At 53.0% G+C, this 24,691-nt stretch overlaps 1 protein-coding gene across 3 annotated transcripts; it reads right to left on the bottom strand.

The window, feature by feature from the left end:
* Nucleotides 1-1,011: 1,011 nt before the first annotated feature.
* Nucleotides 1,012-24,691, bottom strand: ISM2 (isthmin 2). Of its 3 annotated transcripts, XM_063596089.1 has the most exons (8): nt 24,449-24,674; nt 11,285-11,527; nt 10,931-11,173; nt 9,603-9,740; nt 8,949-9,294; nt 5,201-5,341; nt 4,868-4,951; nt 1,012-2,738 (listed from the first exon to the last, which is right to left on the bottom strand). In XM_063596089.1, the coding sequence occupies exons 1-8, from the start codon at nt 24,587-24,589 to the stop codon at nt 2,221-2,223; spliced, it is 1,854 nt and encodes a 617-aa protein (XP_063452159.1). In that variant the 5' UTR covers nt 24,590-24,674; the 3' UTR covers nt 1,012-2,220. The 3 variants fall into 3 exon arrangements, with proteins under 3 accessions (XP_063452159.1, XP_003808923.2, XP_008959233.2); XM_003808875.6 differs by lacking the exon at nt 9,603-9,740 and having other exon boundaries at nt 24,449-24,675; XM_008960985.6 differs by lacking the exons at nt 8,949-9,294; nt 9,603-9,740 and having other exon boundaries at nt 2,712-2,738; nt 24,449-24,691.

The raw sequence follows: 24,691 nt of genomic DNA on the forward strand, positions 1-24,691 counted from the left end.
GCTGAAAAATAATTAGCCTCGAACTGGGCGCAGTGGCTCATGCCTGTAATCCCAGCACTTTAGGAGGCCAAGGTGGGTGGGCTGCTTGAGCTCAGGTGTTTGAGACCAGCCTGGGCAACAGGGCGAAACCCCACCTCCACCAAAAATACAAAAAAAATTAGCGGGGTGTGGTGGCGTGGGCCTGTGGTCCCAGCTACTTGGGAGGCTGAGGTGGGAGGATCACTTGAGACCGGGAGGCAGAGGTTACAGTGAGCCGATATCACGCCACTGCACTCCAGCCTGGGTGACAGAGGGAGACCCTGTCTCAAAAAAAATAATTAGCCTGTGCTAATCTTACTGAATTCCTCAGACAAGAGAAAGGGAGTGAGCACGGCTCCTGTCTGGTGGCCTGAGACACTGCCCTCTCTAACCCTCTCATATTTCTAGTTGCACGTAGAGTATTTTTAGACTATGGTTCAGGACAGACTAATAAACTTACCTCCGGCAGTGATGGTCATTGGAAATGTCTGACTCTCCGAGTGTCTCCAGTGGTGGCTCTGGACACACCTTCCTTTACTGCGCTTCCTGATATATCCCTGTCCTTCCCCACGTCAGGAGTGACAGTGGAGTGTCTAGTTGGGGTGCCCACTGAGGCAGAGCACGGATCCACCTCTCATCTTAGAGCTGTAGTTCTTTGGGCAACTCTTTGTTGGATCCCCTGACAGCAAATTACTTCCTGGTGGAGTAAAAGTGATTTACCTCTCTGACAAAGCTCAGAGTGAATGTGCCCCTGAGGTCCAGCCAGCTCCTCGTCCATCTCCTAGGCAGTGTGAATAAGGATAACTGATATTTAGAGTCTAACTCCTGCATGCCACAAGCTCTGCCTGCCCAGCTGGTCCAGGAAATGAAAAGGAGCCTGCTGTGGGTTAAGTAAATTACAAGCACACCCATGGGAGTTTGACTTCGATCATAAGCAAGGGTTCCTTACACTCCTCCGCTCTGCCGGGGCCCGAAAGTCTTCATCAGGCAGAATTTGAAAATAAAGTGCTTTATTGCTGAGGAGCCCAGAGAGCTTCAGGGCGGCCATCTGGGGGCTAGGACTGAAGTCCCCTACCTTTTGGTGGCTCTTGTGAACAGAGACAGTTGAGACTTCAACATTTCAACCCCATAGAAGGCAAGGAAGTGCAGCCAGGGGAATGGGGAGGCAGGGAAGAGGCATGAGGTGTGCCGGGAGAGCGATTATGTGCATCTCTTCCCAACTGAGTTCAGTGCATTCAGTGATGCTGGGAGCATGACATGGGACGCTGCTGGGAGAATTTACACCACAGAAGCTGCCCAAATGCAATAAATCAGGGCTTTTTTCCCCTCCCAGAGAACTGGTTTACTATAGACGTGTGACACACCGTCCCGAGCTAGTGCTGAACCCACCCAAGCCTGGCTACTGTGACAAGCTGTCACCTCCCCACTCGGGGGGAATGCCAACTCCCAGCCCTGCACATCCCGACAATCAGCAGAACAGAGAGGGCTGAGCAAAGGAAAGGGACCAGAATTGGGCAACCCATTCCCTGCCTGGAGTCCACTTCGCCTCAGCTGGGCTGGCTTGCAGCCCAAGACTAAAGTTGGTGTCCAACAGAAAGGCAGCTTGGGGCTACAGATAGCCTCCTGTGCAGTGGCTCGTGGCAGGGAGTGGGGAAAGAAGGGCATGTGCACCACCCAGAGATAAGGAGGGGTGGCCACCCGGGCTGGATGCCCCCCCGGCAAAGGATGGCTGTGCCCATGAGAAGAGTGGCCCTTCCTCTGCTGGCCATCAGGGTGGAGTAGGAGTGACTCGTGGCAGATCCCGGGAATCAGGATTTTTCTGGAGCTGCTGGCTAACACTTATGTGCAGAGCCAGGACAGAAGAGCCCAGCTCCCAAGGAGGAGAAAAATGAGTGGCCAGGGTCCCAGCAGGCAGCAGAGGGAGGCCCCGGCAGACACATGCACATATGCACATTTCCAGGGCTCCCAGGGACACCCACCCTGGGCCCTACATACCCTTCAACCTTCTCACTAACCCCACTGAGATATCTGCTTCGGGGTCGCTGGCAGAGGGCACACAGCCTCGGACCAACCTCACTGGGGGAGCCCTTTCCTCACCCTGTCTGGGCAGGGGCGGGTGAGGGCCCTACCAGGAAAGTTCTCCCGTGCAACAGCAGCAGCCGCCTGCCCTCTCCCTGCAGTGTCTGTTCAGCAACCCCGTCACTAGTACTCCTTGGCCTCCTGCAACTGTGCTACGTACTCCTCCTCCAGGGGGTTGTCGGTGCAGGCTCGGCCGTTGTTGGGGGGGAGCACAGCGTGGAGGCGGCTCCAGTCCCCCTTGCACAGGATCCAGGGCGTCGTGTCGAACTTGAAGTGCAGCTTAGGTGAGAAGTCAGTGCTGATGAGGTTGGGCATGCCGGCACCCTTGCCACGGGTCAGCAGCCGGCTGTCCTCGTCATAGCAGCAGTGCTGGACGGCCAGTGTGCTGCTCTCCCCAGACAGCATGGAACGCAGGCAGAAGCGCGCCGTGGGCTGGTAGATGTCCAGGCGCTCGCGAGGGCCACTGGCATCCCTCCACCGGAAGCTGCGGCCCTGGTGCTCGTCCTGTAGGCTCACAGGGCTGTCCATGGCCTCCGGTGGGTAGGCACACGGGCAGCTGGGCAGGTCCCGCATCATCTGGCTCAGATACTTGATTAGGAAGTCGCTCTTGCAGTTCAGCCACTTCTCACAGCTGTCCACATCTGCAAAGGGCCACAAAGTGCAGGAGGGAAGCCAGTGACAGAGCCGGGCCCGTGTGGGGCGGGGACTGTTAAGGGCCAGTGCATGGGGAGAGAAGGCCCAGGCCCCAGCTGGTGCAAAGGCGTGGCTTGGTAGGGCCTTGGGGATGGAGAGAGGCTACCCCACACCATCCAGACAACCTGAAGCAAGAAGCTCTTGCTCAGAACAGACACAGGCCAAGGGGCTGGAGCAATGACCCAGATGTCCTCTGCGGTGCCATATGTCACATGCTGAATGGTGGGAAAGGTTTAGGTGTCATGTGCTGAATGGTGGGAAAGATCCTGAGATCTTGGAAAAGGATCTGGGGTGAGTGGAGACAGGGACAGCAGCTTTTCACCAACTGGTAAGAAGGTTTCATTATTTTAGCCACTGGCCCATTCTTGTTCTGAACGCTGCCTTTCTCAGGCGGTCTGGCCTGGGGTGAGTCATTTGGCCACTTTGGGCCTCCTGTGGCCCCCTCTGTCTATGCTGCTCTCCTCCCCATCTCCACCTCGGGAAACGTGGCCTTTTTTTTTAACTATATTTTTATTTAATTTTAAAATAAATTATATCCCTCAAAACAAAAACCTGAGGCTAAAGTACATCTGACTGAGGTTCTCTTAAATAGAAGAGCTGGGGGGCCAGGCGCGATGGCTCACGCCTGTAATCTCAGCACTTCTGGAGGCCAAGGCAGGAGGTAGGAGCTCAAGACCAGCCTGGCCAACATGGCAAAGTCCCGTCTCTACAAAAAATACAGAAATTAGCCGGGCTTGGTGGCGCATGCCTGTAATCCCAGCTACTCGGGAGGCTGAGACATGAGAATCACTTGAACCCAGGAGGTGGAGGTTGCAGTGAGCTGAGATCACACCACTGCACTCCAGCCTGGGTGACAGAGCAAGAGTCTGTCTCACCATTTTACCCGGTCCCCATGGCACAGTGCAGCAGAGGCCAGGAGCCTTCATAAACCAGAAAGAGGTGCCCCCCAGACTCACCAGAGCCCTGCAGCGAGCAGGGAAGGGGAAAACACTGCAGTCACCAGGGAACAGCAGAAAGAAGAAAAATGGCCTTGGGCGGCTGGCCACGTGGGAATGTGCAGAACCTTGCTCCTCACTCCCCAGAATCTGCCTGAGTGGATGCTGTTAACCGGGTCTTGTTTCTCATTTTCCCTTCTGTGCCCTCATCCTAATGGGATGAGCTGTCCAGCCCCGGACACTGGGGGACTGACTTTGATAGTTTGAGGCCCTGCACATCTCCAAGGGACTGGAACCTTCCCCAGGATCCAGATGCTGGGATTTGGGTTTTGACTGGGAGTGAAGGAGGAGCCTGGGAAATGGTAACACAGGAGAGGGGAAGAGACACACATTTCCCAGGCCCACCCCTGTACCAGAAAACAAACTGCTCCTTCCTCTCTGCTCCCAAATCTTTAGGGCCTTCTTTGCAGTGCAGTGCTCACATGGGTTATGCGTGTCTTTCCCCCATGGGACCTGAGCTCCTTGAGGACATGGACCAAGCCTCAGGCTGCTGACATCCCCTGTGCCAGCACCATGGCCAGGCACATGATGCAGGCTCAGTAGGCTCTTGCTGTGCTGAGTGCAACCCTTATCTGCAAGGTTGGTCTCCCTGCCTTCCTTGCAGGGTGCAAGTAAGACCAACAGACACAGACTCAGAGTGTGCAGGTGGAAGCCTGGCCCACGCCCAGCTGCCTGGAGGAGCAATGCTGGAGTTCTGCACACTGACCCATTTCTGACTGCACTGCATCCCCCTCTCCAGACAGAGCCTGCCCAGGAGCCTCCCAAGAGTAACCAAGGAATGGAAGTCAGAACGTCCCCACCCCATCCTGCTGCCAGGGAGGATAGGATATGCCCCCACCAGATGATCTCTAAGCTCTGCCGCTCCCATTAAGACCTTCCCAGTAGGAATACCAGTCTGAGAAAGGCCAATGGGCTGGCTCAGAAATGCCAGGGCCCCCTGTTGGAGAAGCAAACCTTCCAGATGGAAGCTGTGCTCTCTGCCTAGTGGAAAGAAGCCAGGTTCCTGCCGTGGAATAATACCCCACCCTCCCCTGAGAGCTCGTTCCCCAAACCACCAGGGGCAAGCCTAGCCCCTCACTCACCTTGATCATGCATGTCCGTAGCATTGTGGGCCAGGAGCTTCCACTCCTCACTGGGGAGGCCCAAGGTGTCCTTGTCCTCAGTGCCTTTGGGAGGAAAGGAGGCCAGGCTGGTGGCTCCGCAGGCCATCTCAGTGCCGCTGATGGGAAAACCCCCCCACCTCAATAGGCTCTCAGTGCCCACAGCAGCCAAAATAGGCCTGGGACAAGGCAGGACCACCATGTTTGTGAGCTTCCTGCATCCCATCTCCCAAGCCCACCCACATTCCCAGGGGACCAAGCCTCCAGCCTAAGCCGCACCAGCCACTCCTATGCAGGGGTAGGGGCTCATCTCACCAGGACAGGAGGGCAGGTCACAGGTACGGGTCTCGGTGATAGTGCAGCCATAGCCACAGGGCCGAGTCCTCTGCTGCTTGCCAGTGCTGCAGTTCCCACTGCAGGGAGACCAGGGACTCCACTCCTTCTGAGGCTCATAGTCTGGGTTAAGACAGGGAGTTGGGGGTGAGTGCATATAGCTCACAGGGCAAATTGGTACAAATCAGCACAGGGCACCCTTTCCTCAGGTGGATGCAGCCCATGCCAGGGCTTCCAGCCTCATGAATGAAGCTGGGCTGGATTTCAGCTTCCACCTGCTCCCTCAACTGGATTCCCTTCTGCAGTGAATAACCTGTGCAAATATATCAGGTGCCCTGAAAAGACAGTATAATGCCTAGCCACTTGCTCTGTGCCAACACAGCATAAAGAGGAAATGATACCTGGGGCTGGGAGCTATCTGACCACTATTGGTGTGACCTTGGGCAAGTCCCCCTACATCTCTGAGCTATAGGTTTTTTAATTTCTTTTCTGTGTCAGGGTCTTACCCTGTTGCCCAGGCTGGAGTGCAATGGTGTGATCATAGCTCACTGCAGCCTTGACTTCCTGGGCTCAAGCAATCCCCCCACCTCAGCCTCCCTAGTAACTGGGACTACAGGCACGTGCCACTAGGCCTGGCTAATTTTTTCTTTTTTTGAGACTCTGTCACCCAGGCTAGAGTGCAGTGGCACGATTTCGGCTCACTGTACCTTCGCCTCCCGGGTTCAAGTGATTCTCCTGCCTCAGCCTCCCATGTAGCTGGAATTACAGGCATGCGCCACCATGCCTGGCTATTTTTTTTTTTTTTCAGACGGAGTCTCGCTCTGTCGCCCAGGCTGGAGTGCAGTGGCGTGATCTCGGCTCACTGCAACCTCTGCCTCCCGGGTTCAAGCAATACTCCCGCCTCAGCCTCCTGGGTAGCTGGGATTACAGGTGCCCGCCACCATGCCCAGCTAATTTTTGTATTTTTAGTAGAGACAGTGTTTCACCAAGTTGGTCAGGCTAGTCTCGAACCCCTGACCTCGTGATCCACCTGCCTTGGCCTCCCAAGGTGCTGGGATTACAGGCGTGAGCCACTGCATGGCTAATTTTTGTGTTTTTAGTAGAGACGGAGTTTCACCATGTTGGCCAGGCTGCTCTCAAACTCCTGACCTCAAGTGATCCGCCTGCCTTGGCCTCCCAAAGTACTGGGATTACAGGCATGAGCCACTGCACCCGGCTAAGCCTGGCTAATTTTTAAATTTTTTGTAGAGATGGGGTTTCGCCATGTTGCCCAGGCTGGTCTTGAACTCCTGGGCTCAAGCGATCCTCCAGCCTCAGCCTCCCAAAATGCTGGGATTACAGGTGTGAGCCACCCACCTGGCCTGAGCTATAGTTTCTATGTCAATCAAAACCAAGGTTGACAATATTTCCCTTGCACTGGAGATATTTAATAATTTCCCAGGCTGGGCATGGTGGCTCATGCCTATAATCCCAGCACTTCGGGAGGCTGAGGCAGACAGATCCCTTAAACTCAGGAGTTTGAGACCAGCCTGGGAAATATGGCAAAACCCCATCTCTACAAAAAATGTTTAAAAAGCTACTGAGGAGGCTGAGGCAGGAGGATCATCTGAGCCAGGGAGGTTGAGGCAGCAGTGAGCTAGTGAGCTGTGCTCATGCCACTGCACTCCAGCCACAGCCACTGTGTCTCACTCCAGACACAGTGAGACCCTGTCTCAAAAAAAAAAAAAAAAAGAATTTCCCTGCTACCCATATTAGGGACCCACTTCTGATCTGAGGGAGCTGAAATACACTGTGGCTGGGCCCAAATCCTCAGGCTGTGCAGGGCCTGAGACCCAGTGCTTTCTGTGAAACCCCCAAAATACTGAGAGCTGGTTCCACACTTCACAGGCAGGCCAGCACTGGCGCCAAGAGTTTAAGGAAAATTAATGGGAGAAAAGCTGAAAAACACGGAAATTTTTTCCTTTTTTTTTTTTTTTTTTTTTTAGAGACAGGGTCTTGCTCTGTCACCCAGGCTGGAGTGCAGTGATGTAATCACGGCTCACTGCAGCCTTGACCTCCCAGGCTCAAGTGATCCTTCCACTTCAGCCTCCCGAGTAGCTGGGACTACAGGCAGGCGCCGCTATGCCCAACTAATTTTTGTGTTTTTTGTAGAGACAGGGTTTCAACATGTTGCCCAGGCTGATCACAAACTCCTGAGCTCAAGCAGTCCACCTGCCTTGGCCTCCCAAAGTGCTGGGATTACAAGGCATGAGCCACCATGCCTGGCTGTCATGAAAATTTTCTGTGAGTTTACATTATTTTAGTGAATTGGGAAGAGCCTGTCACAAGTTAGTCTTAACAATAGGCACCTCTGTCCGTTGACAAGACACCAGGGCTCCAAGGGAAATGGCTGCAACTATGCATAAAACATGTCTGCACCCAGAGGAAACCTGAACCACAATATGCAAAAATAAAAATCATCATCATGGCCGGGCACGGTGGCTCATGCCTGTAATTCCAGCACTTTGGGAGGCCAAGGCAGGCAGATCACTTGAGGTCAGGAGTTCAAGATCAGCCTGGCCAAGTTGGTGAAACCCCATCTCTACTAAAACTACAAAAATTAGCCAGGCGTGGTGGTCCACACCTGTAATCTCAGCTACTTGGGAGGCTGAGGCATGAGAATCGTCTGAACCTGGGAGGTGGAGGTTGCAGTGAGCTGAGATTGTGCCACTGCACTCCAGCCTGGGCAACAGAGTGAGACTCCACCTCAAAAAAATTAAAAAAAAAAATCTGTCATCATGAGAGGCTGGTAGGCTTAAGGTAATATTTTCTGAACAGTTTGTGCTGCTATTGTGTCTTTTTCTAACAAAAATAATAAAAATAGCCAATACTTTCTTTACTCCATGCTGGCACTGTATATGTCTTAACTCACTTAATACTCTCTACAGCCAACTCCATGTAGTAAAGATTATACCATTCCCCATTCTATAGAGGAAGGAACTGAGGCACAGAGAGTTGAAGAATCTTGCCCAAGGTCATTCAGCTGGTAAGCAACACAGTCAGGAGTCAAAGTCACACACACAATCTGAAAATAAGGTCAGTCATGAGTGATGGAATTTATAATTTCTCAATCCTTGGAAACTCACAGATGTAAATAAATATAATAGTAACAAACGTCTTTTGCTTAGGGGATATCAGAGATTTTTGTGAGGGTCAAATGTTGTTCAGAAAAAAAGAAAAAAAAAAAAGGCTGGGCACAGTGGCTCATGCCTGTAATCCCAGCACTTTGGGAGGCCGAGGTGGGAGGACTGCTTGAGCCCAGGAGTTTGAGACCAGCCTCTGCAACATAGGGAGACCTCATCACTACTAAAAATTAAAAAATTAGCCTGCCCTGGTGGTATGCACCTGTGGTTCCAGCTATTCGGGGGCTAAGGTGGGAGGGCTAAGGTGGGAGGATCGCTTGAGCCCAGGAGTTTGAGGCTTCAGTGAACCATGATCATGCCACTGCACTCCAGCCTGGGTAACAGAGCGAGACCCAATCTCAAATAAAAAAATTAAAAAAAAAAAAAGGAAAAACTCTGCAAGCTATTGGCAATGTTACTTTTGAGTTGATGATGGTGTTTGAACAAGGCCTAAGCTCCTGGCTTCCTCAATGGTCTTGCCTGGGAAGCCTCCACCCTCTCCCTCACCCCCATTTCCACTCAGTACCTACAGGGGAGCAGCCTGGGGATGCCAAGATGGGGGTGCTCACCGTAGCTGACAGAATCCTTGAAGACCCAATCCCTGGGGGCCAGCCAGCCCTGGTCCCAGTTGTCTGTAGTTCCATTGAACCAGAGCGCCTGCTCTTCCTCATCTTCCTCTTTGTCCTCTTGATCCTCACCCTCGATTTCCTCTGAAGGATAATCCTCGTCTTCCTCCTTTTCCTCCCCCTTCTCCCCTGGGGCCCTGTCTTTTTCCTCTCCTTTGTAGTCTCCCCAGAGGAAGGACCAGAGGGCGGGCAGCCAGCTAAGGGTATCCTGGGGCGGGGGATTGCTGGGCTCAGCCAACAGGTCTATCGACACCTCGGCCTGGGGGTCCTCCACCACCTTGATGGTCACCTGCAGGAGACAGGCCAGGCCGGCCAGAGAAGGAGGTCTTAGAGCTGCATTCCAGAGAGATGAGGGATGATGGGGTCAGGGTCAGAGGTGAGAGGCCCAACCTTTCCTTCAAACCAGCTGTCTTCCCTTGGCTGACATTTTTGGCTAATCTTCCTGGCCTCTTAGGGCACAAGAATCACAGCTTACGGCCTGGAGGTGCATTAGAATCACCTGGGGACTCCTAATTCGCAGATGCCAGGTATGGACTGAACTGGTCTGGGCTGGGGCCAGGTATGGCGGTTCTAACACATGCCAGGGTTGACACTCACTAGCTTAAGAGAAGCTGGCTTTGAATCTCGGCTCTGCCAGCATGCATCTGCTGGGCCTGGGCAGCTCTGAGCCTCCAATTCCTCATGGTAGGGCTGGAAGCTGAGTGCTCCCGACACAGCAGCCCTCGGAGGAACTCTCTTGCACCACATTATGGATGGAAAATAAGTAAAAGAAAATCATTTATGTGAAACTGAACTTCGGAAACATTATTTTTGGCTATTCAATAAAGTAACATGAGGTTCACTGAACAAAATTTGGAAAAAAACAGCAAACTATGAAGAAGAAAATGAAAATCGCCTATATTCTGGCTGGGCTCAGTGGCTCACGCCTATAATCCCAGCACTTTGGGAGGCCGAGGTGGGCAGATCACGAGGTCAAGAGTTCGAGACCAGCCTGGCCAACATGGTGAAACCCCGTCTCTACTAAAAATACAAAAATTAGCCGGGCATGTTGGTGCACCCAGCTACTTGGGAGCCTGAGGCAGGAAAATTTATTGAACCCAGGCGGCAGAGGTTGCAGTGAGCTGAGATCATGCCATTGCATTCCAGCCTGTGCAACAGAGCGAGACTCCATCTCAAAAAAAAAAAAAGAAAGAAAAAAGAATATCACCTATATTCTATCGCTGACATTTCTGCCTTCCAGTTTTTTGCGTGTGCGTGTGTGTGTGTGTGTGTGCGTGTAGGTAAGTAGAGAAAAGAAGAGAGACACTTTTAAATAATTTTAGAATTGTGTTTTATACTTTTATGGTCTTTTTTCCCCTTCTGGGGAAAGTGTTTTGTAAACTGTAGCTGCTACACAAACATGCAGAATTATTATCATGAAGGACTCACGCCAGGCAGTGGAGCCTGAAACTAGAATTCTGCCAGCTGCTCTAATTTCCTCTCCTATAAAGCCCTTCAGGTGGCTGTCCCCCATGCCACCAGCCTACTCCATTCCATACTGAACCCCTTCTTTAGGGGATCAGACCTGCAGGTCTTTTCCAGGAGGCCTCCTTAGATTCCTGGAATCCCTTGTAGCCTACAAAGCATTTCCCACTCACTGGTGCTCACATAGCCCTGCTGGGTTGGTGCTGTTTGTCTCTTGCCATGGTCTAGAGAACAAAGTCTCAAAGAGTCAAAAGACTTGCCCAAGGCCCACAGCTAGAAAGTAGAGGGGCAGGTCCTCTGCCCCCTACACCACAGGGAGAGCATGGGGAGCCTGCCCTCTGACCCCACACAGCAGCCCCACCCTCCACGGAATCCAGGATGTAGGGTATCCTGAGCCCACCTTGTCAGTCCCGCTCCTCTCCGGGTGTCTGCAGGGCTGCTGGCCCTTCTGTAGCTCTCACCTGGTTATCAGGGTTAGGGGTACTCAAGGTTGCGTGGACCAATTCTGGCAGCTTCTGCAGCTCCAGCAGCACGGGAGTAACCTCCTGGGTCCTGGGAGGCGTGGCATTCCCTGGGGTCAGGGCTGCTGGCTCAGTGACAGTCCAACATCCATGTTGGTGTAGCTCTGCCTGAAGGTGGGTTCTGGGGAGCAGTCGTGCCTCCTCCTCTTCCCTCAGAGGCCTAGGATCTGGGGAGGCTGAAGCCTGAGGAAGAGAGAGGGAAGGTGAGGTAACAGGTTAGGGCTTACCCAACAGGGACCCAGAAAAGGCTGGCCAGGCAGAGCCAGGAGCTGCTGGCCCTTCTGTAGCTCTCACCTGGGTATCAGGGTTAGGGGTACTCAAGGTTGTGTTGGCCAATCCCGGAAGCTTCTGCAGCTCCAGCCGCAACGGAGTAACCTCTGGGGTCCTGGGAGGGGTGGCATTGCCTGGGGTCATGGCTGCTGGCTCAGTGACAGTCCAGCGTCCATGTTGGTGTGGCTCTGCCTGCAGGTGGGTTCTGGGGAGCAGTGGTGCCTCCTCCTCTTCCTTCAGAGGCCTAGGATCTGGGGAGGCTGAGACCTGAGGGAGAGAGAGGGAAGGTAAGGTAACAGGTCAGGGCTCACCCCACGGGGATCCGGAAAAGGCTGGCCAGGCAGATCCAGGAGCCCTGGGGTCTGACCGGGTCAGAAACTCACCCTGTGACTTACACCTCTCTGGAGTGTGTATCTGTAGTGTAAAATCTCCACACTGCCTGCTTTAAGGCCCTCAACGGGTAAGTGAGGGTGTAGCTGGTCAGACAGTGGACTGTGTCCACAAAGCGCTTTCACAGAGGATGCCAGTGTAAGGCATGAAAAGGAGGGTCATTTCACAGATGAAGAAACCAAGGCCCAAGAAGGGGAGAAAGTTGTTTCAGAGAGTGGTGTCCTTTGCAGACAATGTGCCTCCCACTCCCCAAGGCCCTCACAGGCCAGAGCAAAAAGGCCCCCAGGGATGCACCTGGTCCTATCGGGGAGTGGGCAGCAGGCCTTGGCCTTTCCCCTCAGCCTGCTCCTGTCCGCTAGGCCCCACCCAGGCCATCCACATGAGGGCTGTGTTCCTCCGCCTGCCTGCCTGGGGCCTGGCTCCTTTTTCTATTCCAGGCTGCTGGCATGGCTGACTCAGCCAGTTCATCCCTTCCAACAGCCACTGGCCATGGTGTCCTCACCGGGACAGTCCTCGCTTCAGATCAGAAGGTAAGTGAAAAGCAGATCCATGTCATCTCTGACTCCTGTTCAGCATTCATCTGCCCAGACACTGGGGCACTAGGGGCTCAGTGGCTGCCACCTGCCTCCAGGCTATAGCCACTGCCCAGGTCTCTATGCCAGGGCAAAAGGAGCACCTCCCAGAGCCGCCTTATGAGTCTCCGGGACCTGCCACCTGTGGACCCTGCTTCACTCAGGCCACACCCTTCCCACCCCTCCCGTCTCATACCAGGGCAGTATGGTATGGCTGACAAACACTGGTTGTGAGAGTCAGATAAGCTTGGGTTCAAATCCCATCTCTGCCTCTTACTAACTTCTTCAACTTGACAATATCCTCATCTGCAGATTGAAGATAATCATTCTTCCCTGCAAGGACTGTGAGAATTTTATTTATCAAACATTTCCACAGGATTTACTGCACACCAGGCACTATTCTAAACACTTCATCACTCATTTCATCCTCCCTGTCTTACATCCTCATTGTCATGCCTGTCTTACAATGGAAACTAAGGCACAGAGAGGGCAAGTAACCTGCCTGAGGTTGCACAGACATTTAGCGATAAAGCCAGGATTTAAACCAGGCAGTCTGGGCCTAGAGCCCATTCTCTTAACCTGCATGCTATAAAGTGATAGTATTGCATCCCCTTCAAAAATCAGGGGCTTAATCAGCCTAGTTTCTCACTCTTACTGACTTTTTTTCTTGAAAGTTTGGAAACAGATTCAGAATCTTCTGTCTCTCCCTCTTTGACCTCCCCTTCTGCGGTGTCCAAACACCTGGCTCCAGGGCTCCTGCACTAAACGCCTGGTCCCAGGGCAGCCGTGGGCCCATCTCGGCCCTAGCCTGGAGTCTCTTGCTGAGTCAAAGCCCTCTAGTCTAGACAGCAGGGTGGATGAGTGGAAGGTGGAAGGGTGAGTAATGGAACAACTCAGCCCCTTCACTGACCAATGAGGGAGGCCTGGAGCATCCCTAAGTGCTGGCTTCCTAGCAGCTCCCACCCACAATTCCACCAAAGCCCTAACTGTGCCTGTGACTTTGCTCAGCATCTCCACTGTCTGCAGTCTCTGGGGCATAGAGACAGGCAGTCTCGGAGCAGCAGGTGTTCAGGGCTGTGCAGCCTTTTGGCTGATTGGGATACCCTAGCCTGGTGGTGGCTGGGCCTGCCTGGGCAGGTGGTACAGTGGTTATGCAGTGGTTCTCATCTGGGGACATGTGGCACTGCCTGGAGAAATTTGTGGTTGTCACAGCTAGAGGGGGTTTCTACTAGCATCTAGTAGGCACAGGCCAGGAATGCTGCCACATAGCCTGCAGTGCACAAGGCCATCCCACAAGAATCATCCAACCCACATGTGAATAGTGCTGTAGTTAAGAAAGCATGCTCTAGGCCAGGCACGGTGGCTCACGCCTGTAATCCTAGCACTTTGGGAGGCTGAGGCGGGTGGATCACTTGAGGTCGGGAGTTTGAGACTAGCCTGGCCAACATGGTGAAATCCTGTCCCTACTAAAAATACAAAAAAAATTAGCTGGGCATGGTGGCAGGTGCCTGTAGTCCCAGCTACTCGGGAGGCTGAGGCAGGAGAATCGCTTGAACTGAGGCAGCAGAAGTTGCAGTGAGCCAAGATCGCATCATTGCACTCCAGCCTGGGCAACAGAGTGAGAATCCATCATAAATAAATAAATAAATTAATTAATTAATTAATTAAAAAAGAAAAGAAAAGCAAGCATGCTGTAGATTGGGCTGCCTGGTCTGAGTTCTGCTGGCAGCCTGGCTTCTAACCTGTGGGGCCCTAGCAGGAGAGAAGCCTCTGTGAGCTTCTTCATCTGCAAAATGGGAATGACAACAGGACTAAGCCTAGCCCAGGCCCTGCTACCCAGTAGGTGCTCAAAATGTTCATTTCCAGACCTCTCTACCCACTCCTCTCCCTGGTGCCCAGTCAGACCATAGGGTGGGCAAAGGCCAGAGAGGTCCTGGCCAAGTGTCACAGCCACACGTGCCGCCTTTCCTCTCTGGAGCTGCTCTTGGGAGTCTCCCTCTCTGTGCGTCAGCCCTTGCGGAACTCCTGGGAGTGGAAAGAGATGTGGGGAACGTCTCATCTTAGTTTGGGTTCTCTTGAAGCCTACCCCGAGACAAGGGTTCCAGTGTAGGTGGTTCCACTGGAAGGTGGCCCCAGGAGATGCCAGAAGAGGGTAGGGGAGCGAGACAGGGAAGGGGAGGCGGCAGTCAAGGATGCAGTCAAGCAGCAACCATGATGGGCACCTGCAGCCAATCCCCCTGGGCTCCTCCGATACCCCTCGAGCAGGGACAGAGCTGGGGATTTATCTGCCAACTCCACCAGTCCTGGTTAAAGGCTCTGGGGCTAGAAGGGAGGATTTGCTCTCCAGGCACTTCAAGTGAGCCACGTACATCTCCCAGAAGGGCTGAGGGGATCAGGGCCGGGCACCCAGAGGCCCAGCCCATAGCCAACCTCTGGACACATCTTACACACCAGGCCTTCCTAGGCAATTTCCATGCCATCTGTCACTTTTTCCAACTCAAAGGTAAGTTCTGTGCAGACAGGAATTGTGTCTGCTTTGTTCACTGTGGGATACTGTGCTGAGCACAGTGCCTGATACATTATAGGAGCCCGATAAATCACTGCCACGTAAACAAATGAACACCAGCAACCCTGAGGGGCGAGCGTGATCACCTTTATGTTAAAGATGAGGCTATGGAGGCTCAGGGAGGGTAGGGACTTATGTAAGGTGTTAAAGGTTACAATAAGAGAACTGGGATTCAGCTCAGCCCAGCCTGATCTCAACACCTGCGCACTGGTGCACACTATGCACGCGTGGACAGACACTGGTGACAGTAACCCCTTGTGGGCCACCACCTTCTGTCTTCACAGAGCAGTTCCACTTTCATCTCAGCTGAATGTGGTGGAAATGAGTTCAGGCTGGAGTCCACATGACCGGGGTTCAATCCCAACATGTACACCTACTAGCTGCATGACCTCCGGCAGGTTACTTAATCTGCCTTAGTTCCTTCCTCTGTAATTTAGGGAAACACCAGCGCCTGTCTCATAGGGTTGTTGAATTAGAATAGTACCTTGTAGGTGGTAAGCATGCAATGAACGTTACCCAGAGGTGGCGACAGATGGTACTCAGAAGGCAGACAGAGGAGCCATCAGGGGCACCCCCCTCGCCAGGCAACATGCCAGTTCTTCACACCTCATTCAGGTCCCCCGAACACTGCTGCAAAATCACTCGGCAGGTGTATCCTCACGGCATTCTGAGGGGAATTCTGAGACTCCAGGTTGTGAAGAACTCCAGTCCTATCTCACAAGACCACCTCTCTCCATCTTCTAAGCTTACATGTGGAGTTGCATGCATGTACAAACACACAAGGCCATTCTTTTGGGGGGTGGTGTCACTGCCCAAATAGAGATACATCCTGAGGTATATCTTTACCAGTTCTCTCTCTCTCTCACCCCTATGCTTACCTTCCCAGGCTTGGCCAGGCAGCTCCTGACCCACGTGTTCCCAGTTAACACAGCAGAGTCCCAATCCCCACAGACCCTTACTGCATTGCATGAGCTCGCCTGCTAACCTGTTTCAGCCCCTTCACAGTTCCCTGTTCTCCCTTCTCCTTTGTGCCTCAGGGGTCAGAAACTTGTTCTGGATAATTAAATTCAGTCACCAAGTGCAGGTCCCGCAGCCCTAGCTGCTGAAGCCCAGGCCCAACCACACAGAGCCAGGCTGCACACTAAGTCATGCTGGTGGGAGGTGCTGGAGACCCAGCACACAACAGCAATTGCCTCTTTAGCCAGGCCTGAGACCCTGCACACAACAGCAACTGCCTCTTTAGCCGGGCCTGAGACCCTGCATACAACAGCAATTGCCTCTTTAGCCAGGCCTGAGACCCTGCATACAACAGCAATTGCCTCTTTAGCCGGGCCTGAGACCCTGCCTACAATAGCAATTGACTCTTCAGTCAGGCCTCCTTAGCCACAGGCAGAGGAATAGGGCTGGATTTCATTCTCCCTCAACTACCTTCCTGATTGGTAAGTACTATTCTTTTTTTTTAAGACTGGGTCTTGCTATGTTGCCCAGACTGGCCTCGATATTCCTGGGCTCAAATAATCCTCCCACCTCAGCCTCCTGAGTAGCTGGGATTAGGTATGTACTATTCTAAGCCAACCCACCCTGGCACCCAGCAGAGGCTGCAAAGCTCCTCACTGTAATAAGAGTAGTGCTGATCAAGCATAGTGCTCCCCGCACAGGGCCGGCTTCATGGTGTGCAACCTGTGTCTTTGCACTGAGCCCCATATTTAGTTTAACGCTCTGCTGTTTGTTGCCCTTTCGAAATAGCTAAGAAGCCCCATATTTTCTTTTTTTATTTTTAGTTTTTGAGATGCAGTCTCGCTCTGTCGCCCAGGCTGGAGTGCAGTGGCACGATCTTGGCTCACTGCAAGCTCCGCCTCCCGGGTTCACGCCATTCTCCTGCCTCAGCCTCCCGAGTAGCTGGGACTACAGGCGCCCACCACCATGCCCAGCTAATTTTTTGTATTTTTAATAGAGACGGGGTTTCACCGTGTTAGCCAGGATGGTCTCAATCTCCTGACTTCGTGATCCGCCCGCCTCGGCCTCCCAAAGTGCTGGGATTACAGGCGTGAGCCACCACGCCCGGCTAATTTTTTGTATTTTTAGTAGAGATGGGGTTTCACCATGTTAGCCAGGATGGTCTCAATCTCCTGACTTCGTGATCCGCCCGCCTCGGCTTCCCAAAGTGCTGGGATTACAGGCGTGAGCCACCGCAGCCGGCCAAGAAGCCCCACATTTTCATTCTGCACTGGGCCCCACAAAAAATGTGGCCAGTTGGCTTTCCCAGGTAAAGGCAATAAAAAAGGAAAGGAAAAGAAAAGTAAACCAAAAAAACGTAGCCAGTCTTGCCAATCACCCTATATGTACAGACTCACTGGATTCTCACAACAACACTTTAGGTAGGTGTGAGCATCATCTTCACTTCATAGATAATGCAGCCAAGGATCAGAGAGGTAAAGTAACTTGCCTGGAGTCACACAGCTAGGGGCTGGCAGAGTGGGATTTGATGTCAGTGGTATGGCTGGAGTCTGTGCTCTTACGCCTTGTGCTTTGCTAACTCCAGGCAGTGGCTGCACCTTCTGGTTTGCCGCCTGCTGCTCTGCGGTGCTGAATGTGCTGGATGAACAAAACACTATACAGGATGTTCAACTCTCCACGTCCATCCTTCCCTTTGATCCTCATAACAACCTGAGACTGAGATCGGAGAGGCTGGAGACTTGCCTGAGGCCTCTGAGCAGCCAAGCTTCCAGGCCTCATTCCTGTCCTTCTCTCTCTCCCTCCCTGGGGGCTTTTCCAACCCTTTAGAGACTGAATGGTCTGGAGGGATAAGGAAGGCCATAGCTGAGGTCCAGGAAGGTGGCCAGCTGCAGGAGAAGGCTAGCAGGTGAGGCCACAGGCTTGGCACCACACAGACCTAGGTTCTAGTTCTCCCCTGGCACTCACTCACTGATTGGGCTAGAAAGACCCCACAACCAAATAAAATCAGCCTTTAGGAAATACATCCTTCTCATTGCCACCCACCTGGCAGGTGAGACCTTGCAAATCTCCAGCAATCCAGCCCCTGCTTCCAGGCAACTGGCTGGACAATGGACCGGGACTGAAGTGCTGGGCGGGCACCGCCACCATGTTCATGACACTGCCTCAGGTTTCTCAGGGACCCCAGGCTCCTTCTTCTGCCCTTTGTTCTGTCTCAGCCTATACCCTCAACAAGCGCTTCTTTCATGGCCATTTAACCCCCGCTGCGGCAGCACAAACCACCCCCATCCCGCTCCAGGTGGGACAGTCTTTGCAGACTGGAAGAACAGTCCTCTCTCAGGTCTCCTCTGTTTATTTATTTATTTTTAAATAGAGACAGGGTCTCACTCTGCAGCTCAGGCTGGAGTGCAGTGGCATGACCTCGGCTCACTGCAACCTCTGCCTCCCGGGCTCAAGTGATTCTCCTGCCTTAGCCTCCCAAGTAGCTGGGATTACAGGTGGCTGCCACCATGCCCGGCTAATTTTTTTGGTATTTTTAGTAGAGACAGGGTTTCACCATGTTGGCTAGACTGGTCTCCAACTCCTAACCTCAGGTGATCCACCCGCCCTGGCTTCCCAAAGTGCTGGGATTACAGGCATGGGCCACTGCGCCTGTTTTTTTTGTTTTGTTTTGTTTTTTGAGATGGAGTCTCTGTCATCCAGGCTGGGGTGCAGTGGCACAATCTCAGCTCACTGCAACCTCAGCTCCTGGGTTCAAGCGATTCTCATGCCTCAGTCCCTCGAGTAGCTGGGATTACAGGCCCCTGCCACTAAGCCCTGCTAATTTTTGTATTTTTAGTAGAGACGGGGTTTCACCATGTTGGCCAGGCTGGTCTTGAACTCCTGACCTCAGGGGATCTGCCTGCCTCAGCCTCCCAAAGTGCTAGGATTACAGGCGTGAGCCACCGCCCAGCCCCCCACCTTTTTTTTTTTTTTTTAAATAAAGACAGAGTCTCACTCTGTAGTCCAGGCTGGAGTGCACTGGTGCAATCACAGCTCACAGGAGCTGTGAACTCCTGGCCTCAATCCTCCCACCTTGGCCTTCCAAAGTGCTGGAATTACAGGCATGAGCCACCACACCCAGCCTCTCTTGCCTAATTCTAACCCCCTCAACGACCCTTTGTGGCACCAAGTCCCCAGCTCTTCTTTCTCCCATGCCAAGGTCTTCCCTTGCCTGCCAGGGAGGAGGTGGGTGCCAGGTTTAGGTGCCCAGAGGCTCTGGAATTTAGCAAAACTGAGTGGGGATCCTGGCTCACCACACACTAACCTTGGGTTAGTTACTGGGCCTGCTGTCAGTTTTCTCATCCCTAAAATGGTAACAAGACAAGGAACACACATGGCGGCTGTTTGAGTGGTGTTCTCATCCTAACTAGAACAGAAAATACCCAAGACAGAGCTGGGTCACTCTTTGCCTGTCCAGCACTCAACAAACTGGCCCCAGAGTGTTGTTTTTTTTTTTTTTTTTTTCAAGACAGGGTCTTGCTCTACTGCCCAGGATGGAGTACAGTGGTGCGTTCACAGCTCAGAGCAGCCTCGAACTCCTAGTGATCCTCCCACCCACCCTCCAAGTAGCTAGCACTATAGGCATGCACCACCCATACCTGGCTTGGCCCAGCCTCTTTTATTTAATTAATTTATTTATTTGAAGACAGGGTCGGCCAGACACGGTGGCTCGCGCCTGTAATCCCAGAACTTTGGGAGGCTGAAGCAGACAGATCTTCTGAGGTCGGGAGTTCGAGACCAGCCTGACCAACATAGCTACTAAAAATACAAAATTAGCCAGGCATGGTGGCACATGCCTATAGTCCCAGCTACTCAGGAAGGCTGAGGCAGGAGAATCGCTTGAATCTGGGAGGCAGAGGTTGCAGTGAGCCAAGATTGCGCCATTGCTCTCCAGCCTGGGCAACAAGAGCGAAACTTCATCTCAAAAAAAAGAAAAAAAAAAAAAGACAGGGTCTCATTCTGTCACCCAGGCTGGAGTGCAGGGGTGCAATCAATCACAGCTCACTGTAGCCTCAAACTCCTGGGCTTAAGCAATTCTCCCACTTTAGCCCCCAGTAGCTGGGATTACAGGGGTATGCCATCACGCTTGGCTAATTTTTGTATTTTTAGTAGAGACAGGGTTTCTCCATGTTGCCCAGGCTGATCTTGAACTCCTGAGCTCAAGTGATCCACCTGCCTTGGCTTCCCAAAGTGCTGGAATTACAGGTATGAACCACCGTGCCTGGCCCACAGCCTCTTTTTATGATGATGTCACCATCCATGTGTCTGGTGCTTTTTCACCCAGCACTGCATCTGACAGAATGGGTTCTTATTTTACTGTGGGAGTAAACTGAGGCTCAGCAACAGGCCTGCCCAGAGAAGCAGAGGCCACATTTTGTTCACAAGGCTAATTATTTATTTATTTATTTATTTTTGAGAGGGAGTCTCACTCTGTCGCCCAGGCTGGAGTGCAGTGGCACAATCTCAGCTCACTATGACCTCTGCCTCCTGGGTTCAAGCAATTCTCCTGCCTCAGCCTCCCAGTAAGCTGGGACTACAGGTGCCCACAACCATGCCCGGCTAATTTTTGTATTTTTAGTAGAGATGGGGTTTCACCAGGTTGGCCAGGCTGGTCTTGAACTGCTGACCTCAAGTGATCCACCCTCCTCAGCCTCCCAAAGTGCTGAGATTACAGGTGTGAGCCACTGCACCCAGCCTGGTCAGTTATTTGTGACACACCACCCAAGTCCCTAGAATAGCAATCTGCATTCTCTCAACATGACTCCTTAAACTAACACCTTTGCCATAGACAGCTTTAACACAAATCATGCAGACTCATGGAACGATGTCAGAGCTGGACAGGACCATCAAGCTGACTTAGGCGCTCTCAGCTCTCTTTTTTCATTTTATTTATTTATTTTTGAGACAGGGTCTCACTTTGTCACCCAGGTTGGAGTGCAGTGGCGCGATCTCAGCTCACTGCAACTCTCGCCTCCTGGCCTCAGGAGATCCTCCCACCTCAGCCTCCAGAGTAGCTGAGACTATGGGGGCGCATCATCACGCTCAGCTAATTTTTGTATTTTTTGGGGGGTAGAGATGGGTTTTCGCCATGTTGCTCAAGCTGGTCTTGAACTCCTGGGCTCAAGCAATTCTCCCACCTTGGCCTCCCAAAGTGCTGGGATTACAGGTGTGAGCCACCACGCAGGCCCCTCTTTTTAAATGTGAGGAAATCATCCGAGGTGAGTCACACATGCATTAATGACCTACTGGGACCAGAACCCCAAGCCCTAGACTCTAAGCTCTGCTTTTTCATTGTGGCACTAATTTGTTTTCACATGTTTTGGATGACTCTGCCAGGCTTTGTACTGGAGCTGAGGATATGATTTTGGCTCTGAAATAACTCATCCTCTAGGGTGTTCTTGTTACGGGAAGATTTGGCAAACACGCTAAAAATAATTACAATACAAAGCAGTAAGTACTAAAATAGAAAGTATTCATGCCAAGTGAGCAGAAACAATGCCAATTTAGTTAATTTTATTATCACTGTCATCTCCATGTAGGAGGAGGGACTGGCGAGAGGCCTCATCTGTCTACAACAGTCATTCTCCACTACGGGCAGTGGGGATAGGGTGTCCCACAGGAAGCATGTGGAGTGTCTGGGCCTCGTGAGGAGGCAAGTGCTACAGGCGCCTAGTGGGTAGAGGCCAGGAATGCTGCTAAACGTTCTATGAAGCATAAGACAACAGCCCCTACCACAAAGAATTATATGCCCCAAAATGACGAGGGTGCTGAGGCTGAGAAGAGCCAGTCTAAAGGATGCATTCTCAATAGGGGCAATAACTAGATCTTGTGAGAGACCAAAAAGTCTTAAGGTATTACAGTGGTTTGTGGCATTCCAAAGGGCTATAATACATAGACAGTGTATCTATGGTATTAAAATGTCATGGGGAGGTCGGGCGTGGTGGCTGACACCTGTAAGCCCAGCACTTTGGGAGGCCAAGGCAGATGGATCACTTGAGGTCAGGAGTTTGAGACCAGCCTGGTCAACATGACAAAACCCCATCTCTACTAAAAAAATACAAAAATTAGCTGGGCGTGGTGGCAGGCATCTGTAATCCCAGCTACTCTTGAGGCTGAGGCAGGAGAATCGCTTGAACTTGGGAGGTGGAGGATGCAGTGAGCTGAGATTGAGCAAGACTCCATGTCAAAAAAAAAAAAAAAAAAATTCAGCCGGGCATGGTGGCTCACGCCTGTAATCCCAGCACTTTGGGAGGCTGAGGTGGGCAGGTCACCTGAGGTCGGGAGTTCAAGACCAGCCTGACCAACATGCAGAAACCCCATCTCTACTAAAAATACAAAATTAGCTGGGCGTGGTGGCGCATGCCTGTAATCCTAGCTACTCGGGAGGCAGAGGCAGGAGAATCGCTTGAACCCAGGAGGCGGAGGTTGTGGTGAGCCGAGATCACGCCATTTTACTCCAGTCTGGGCAACAAGAGCAAAACTCCGTCTTGGGGAGAAAAAAAAGCCTGGCGTGGTGGCTCACACCTGTAATCCCAGCACTTAGGGAGGCCTAGGCAGGTGGATCATGAGGTCAGGAGTTCGAGACCAGCCAGTTCGAGACCAGCCTGACCAACATGGTGAAACCCCGTCTTGACTAAAAATACAAAAATGAGCCGGGCGTGGTGGCGTGAGCCTGTGATCCCAGCTACTGGGGAGGCTAAGGCAGGGGAATTGCTTGAACCCGAGAGGCGGAGGTTGCAGTGAGCCAAGATCGTGCCACTGCATTCCAGCCTGGGTGACAGAGTGAGACTCCATCTCAGAAAAAAAAAAAAAAAAAATTCATGGGGAGTGGGGACAGGAAAAAAACCTAAAAGACTCCTTAAGGGGGCAGAAAAAAAGGTAGCAAAACTGGTCTACAGACACATCCTCAAGTGCAGCCAGTCTCCCCATTCCTTCCCACGGCCTTTGGAGGGTTTCAGCAGTCTGGACAAGCTCTGGCTTCTCACTCACTCACTCACAATCTCCCACACCCTGCATGCCTATATGGACCCTCAGTGTCGTCATCTCAAAAATGGGAAGAATGGCTGGGTGCAGTGGCTCACACCTGTAATCCCAGCACTTTGGGAGGCCAAGGCAGGTGGATCATGAGGTCAGGAGCTCAAGACCGGTCTGGCCAAGATGGTGAAACCCCGTCTCTACTAAAAATACAAAAATTAGCCAGGCGCGGTGGCAGGTGCCTGTTATCCCAGCTACTTGGGAAGCTGAGGCAGGAGAATAGCTTGAACCCGGGTGGCAGAAGTTGCAGTGAGCCAAGATCGTGCCACCGCACTCCAGCCTGGGTGACAGAATGAGGCTGTGTCTCAAAAAAAAAAAAAAAAAAAAAAAAAAGGAAGAAGAAGAATGGCTGGGCACCATGGCTCATGCCTGTAATACTGGCACTATGGGAGGCTGAGGCAGAAGGATTGCTTGAGGTCAGAAGTTCAAGACCAGCCTGGGACACATAGTGAGACCCCCATCTCTACAAAATAAAAAATAAAAAAAATTAGCCAGGTGTGGTGGTGCATGCCTGCGCTCCCAGGTACCCAGGAGGCTGAGGCTGGAGGATCGATTGAGTCCGGGAGGTTGAGGCTACAGTGAGCTATCATCACACCACCGCACTCCAGCCTGGGTGACAGAGAGAGATCCTGTCCCAAAAATAAAATAAAATAAAATAAAAGAGAGGGAGAAAGAAAAAGAAGGAAGGAAGGAGGGAGGGAAGGAGGGAGGGAGGGAAGGAGGGAAGGAGGGAAGGAGGGAAGGAGGGAAGGAGGGAAGGAGGGAAGGAAGGAAGGAAGGAAGGAAGGAAGGAAGGAAGGAAGGAAGGAAGGAAAAACAGCAAGATGGGAAGAGCTATTCGGGCCTCCTACAGCTTAGTACATGGAAGGACCCAGGACCCAAGACCTAAGACCACCTGCCACATAGGACTGCTCCTGCATACCCTAATACAAGTCTGGCTGTCTTTGGCCCCATGGGAATGAACGTCCGCTGCATTCCAGGGGGCAATAAGCTGGACTGTAGACCCCTCAGTGACTGGAAGACACAGGGTTTGACAGACCATGGCTTCTCTCCATGGCCAACACCACTCTTCCATCTCATTCCTGTTTTATACCCCAACGCCCACCCACAGGCCACGAGGACAGAGCCAGTCTCAGGCTGGCCACCCCTGCCGGCGGCTGGAGAGCCCCACTGTGCCTCCGCTTGTCTCATGGAAGGGGCTCACCTGACCGTTTGAACCTCAGCGGCCCTGGCCCGCCACTCCGCAAAGCGCCAGATTCCTCGCACCGGCGGGACTCCTCTCCGAGCCAGGGCGCACCTGGAAAGGGGGCTGCAGGCGAGGTTCGCTCAGGGTGAGGAAGCCCGGCCACCGTGGAGTGTCGGCCACCTCACTCCGCACAGAAGTCAAACTTGTCACCCGGCTGGTCCGCGGCAGCCCGGCTCGCGGCCACGCGCGAGGAGTGGAAGCCCCGAAATACGGCGCACCTGGGCAACGCCCGGTGTCCAGGAGCTTCCGGCCGGCCCCGGCCCCTCTCTCCATCGGGGGGTCGCCGCCTGTGTGTGTCCCGGTCCCGCTCCCCGCACGGCTAGAGCCGGCGGGCTGGGGAGGAGGGACCGCGCGCTCCGCAGCCCGGTGCCGCCGCCACTCACCTCTGCGAGCCTCGTGAGGCTCCCAGGCCGTGGTCCGCGGAGCCGCGGCTTCTTCACGGGGAGCCCTCGCGCCGCCGCCAGCAGCGCCGCCAGCAGCAGCACGCAGAGGAGGAGCCCGGGTCGGTCGCGGAGCGCACGCATCGTCTCGGTTCCGAGGCTGCTCTGCCTGCGCCTCTGCACGCGCCCGCGAACCCAGTCGCGCCCCGCCTCGCCTCCTCCGGGGGCGGGACCCGGGGATCCTGA

This window comes from Pan paniscus, chromosome 15 (assembly GCF_029289425.2).
Source record: "Pan paniscus chromosome 15, NHGRI_mPanPan1-v2.0_pri, whole genome shotgun sequence".
Classification (NCBI taxonomy): domain Eukaryota; kingdom Metazoa; phylum Chordata; class Mammalia; order Primates; family Hominidae; genus Pan; species Pan paniscus.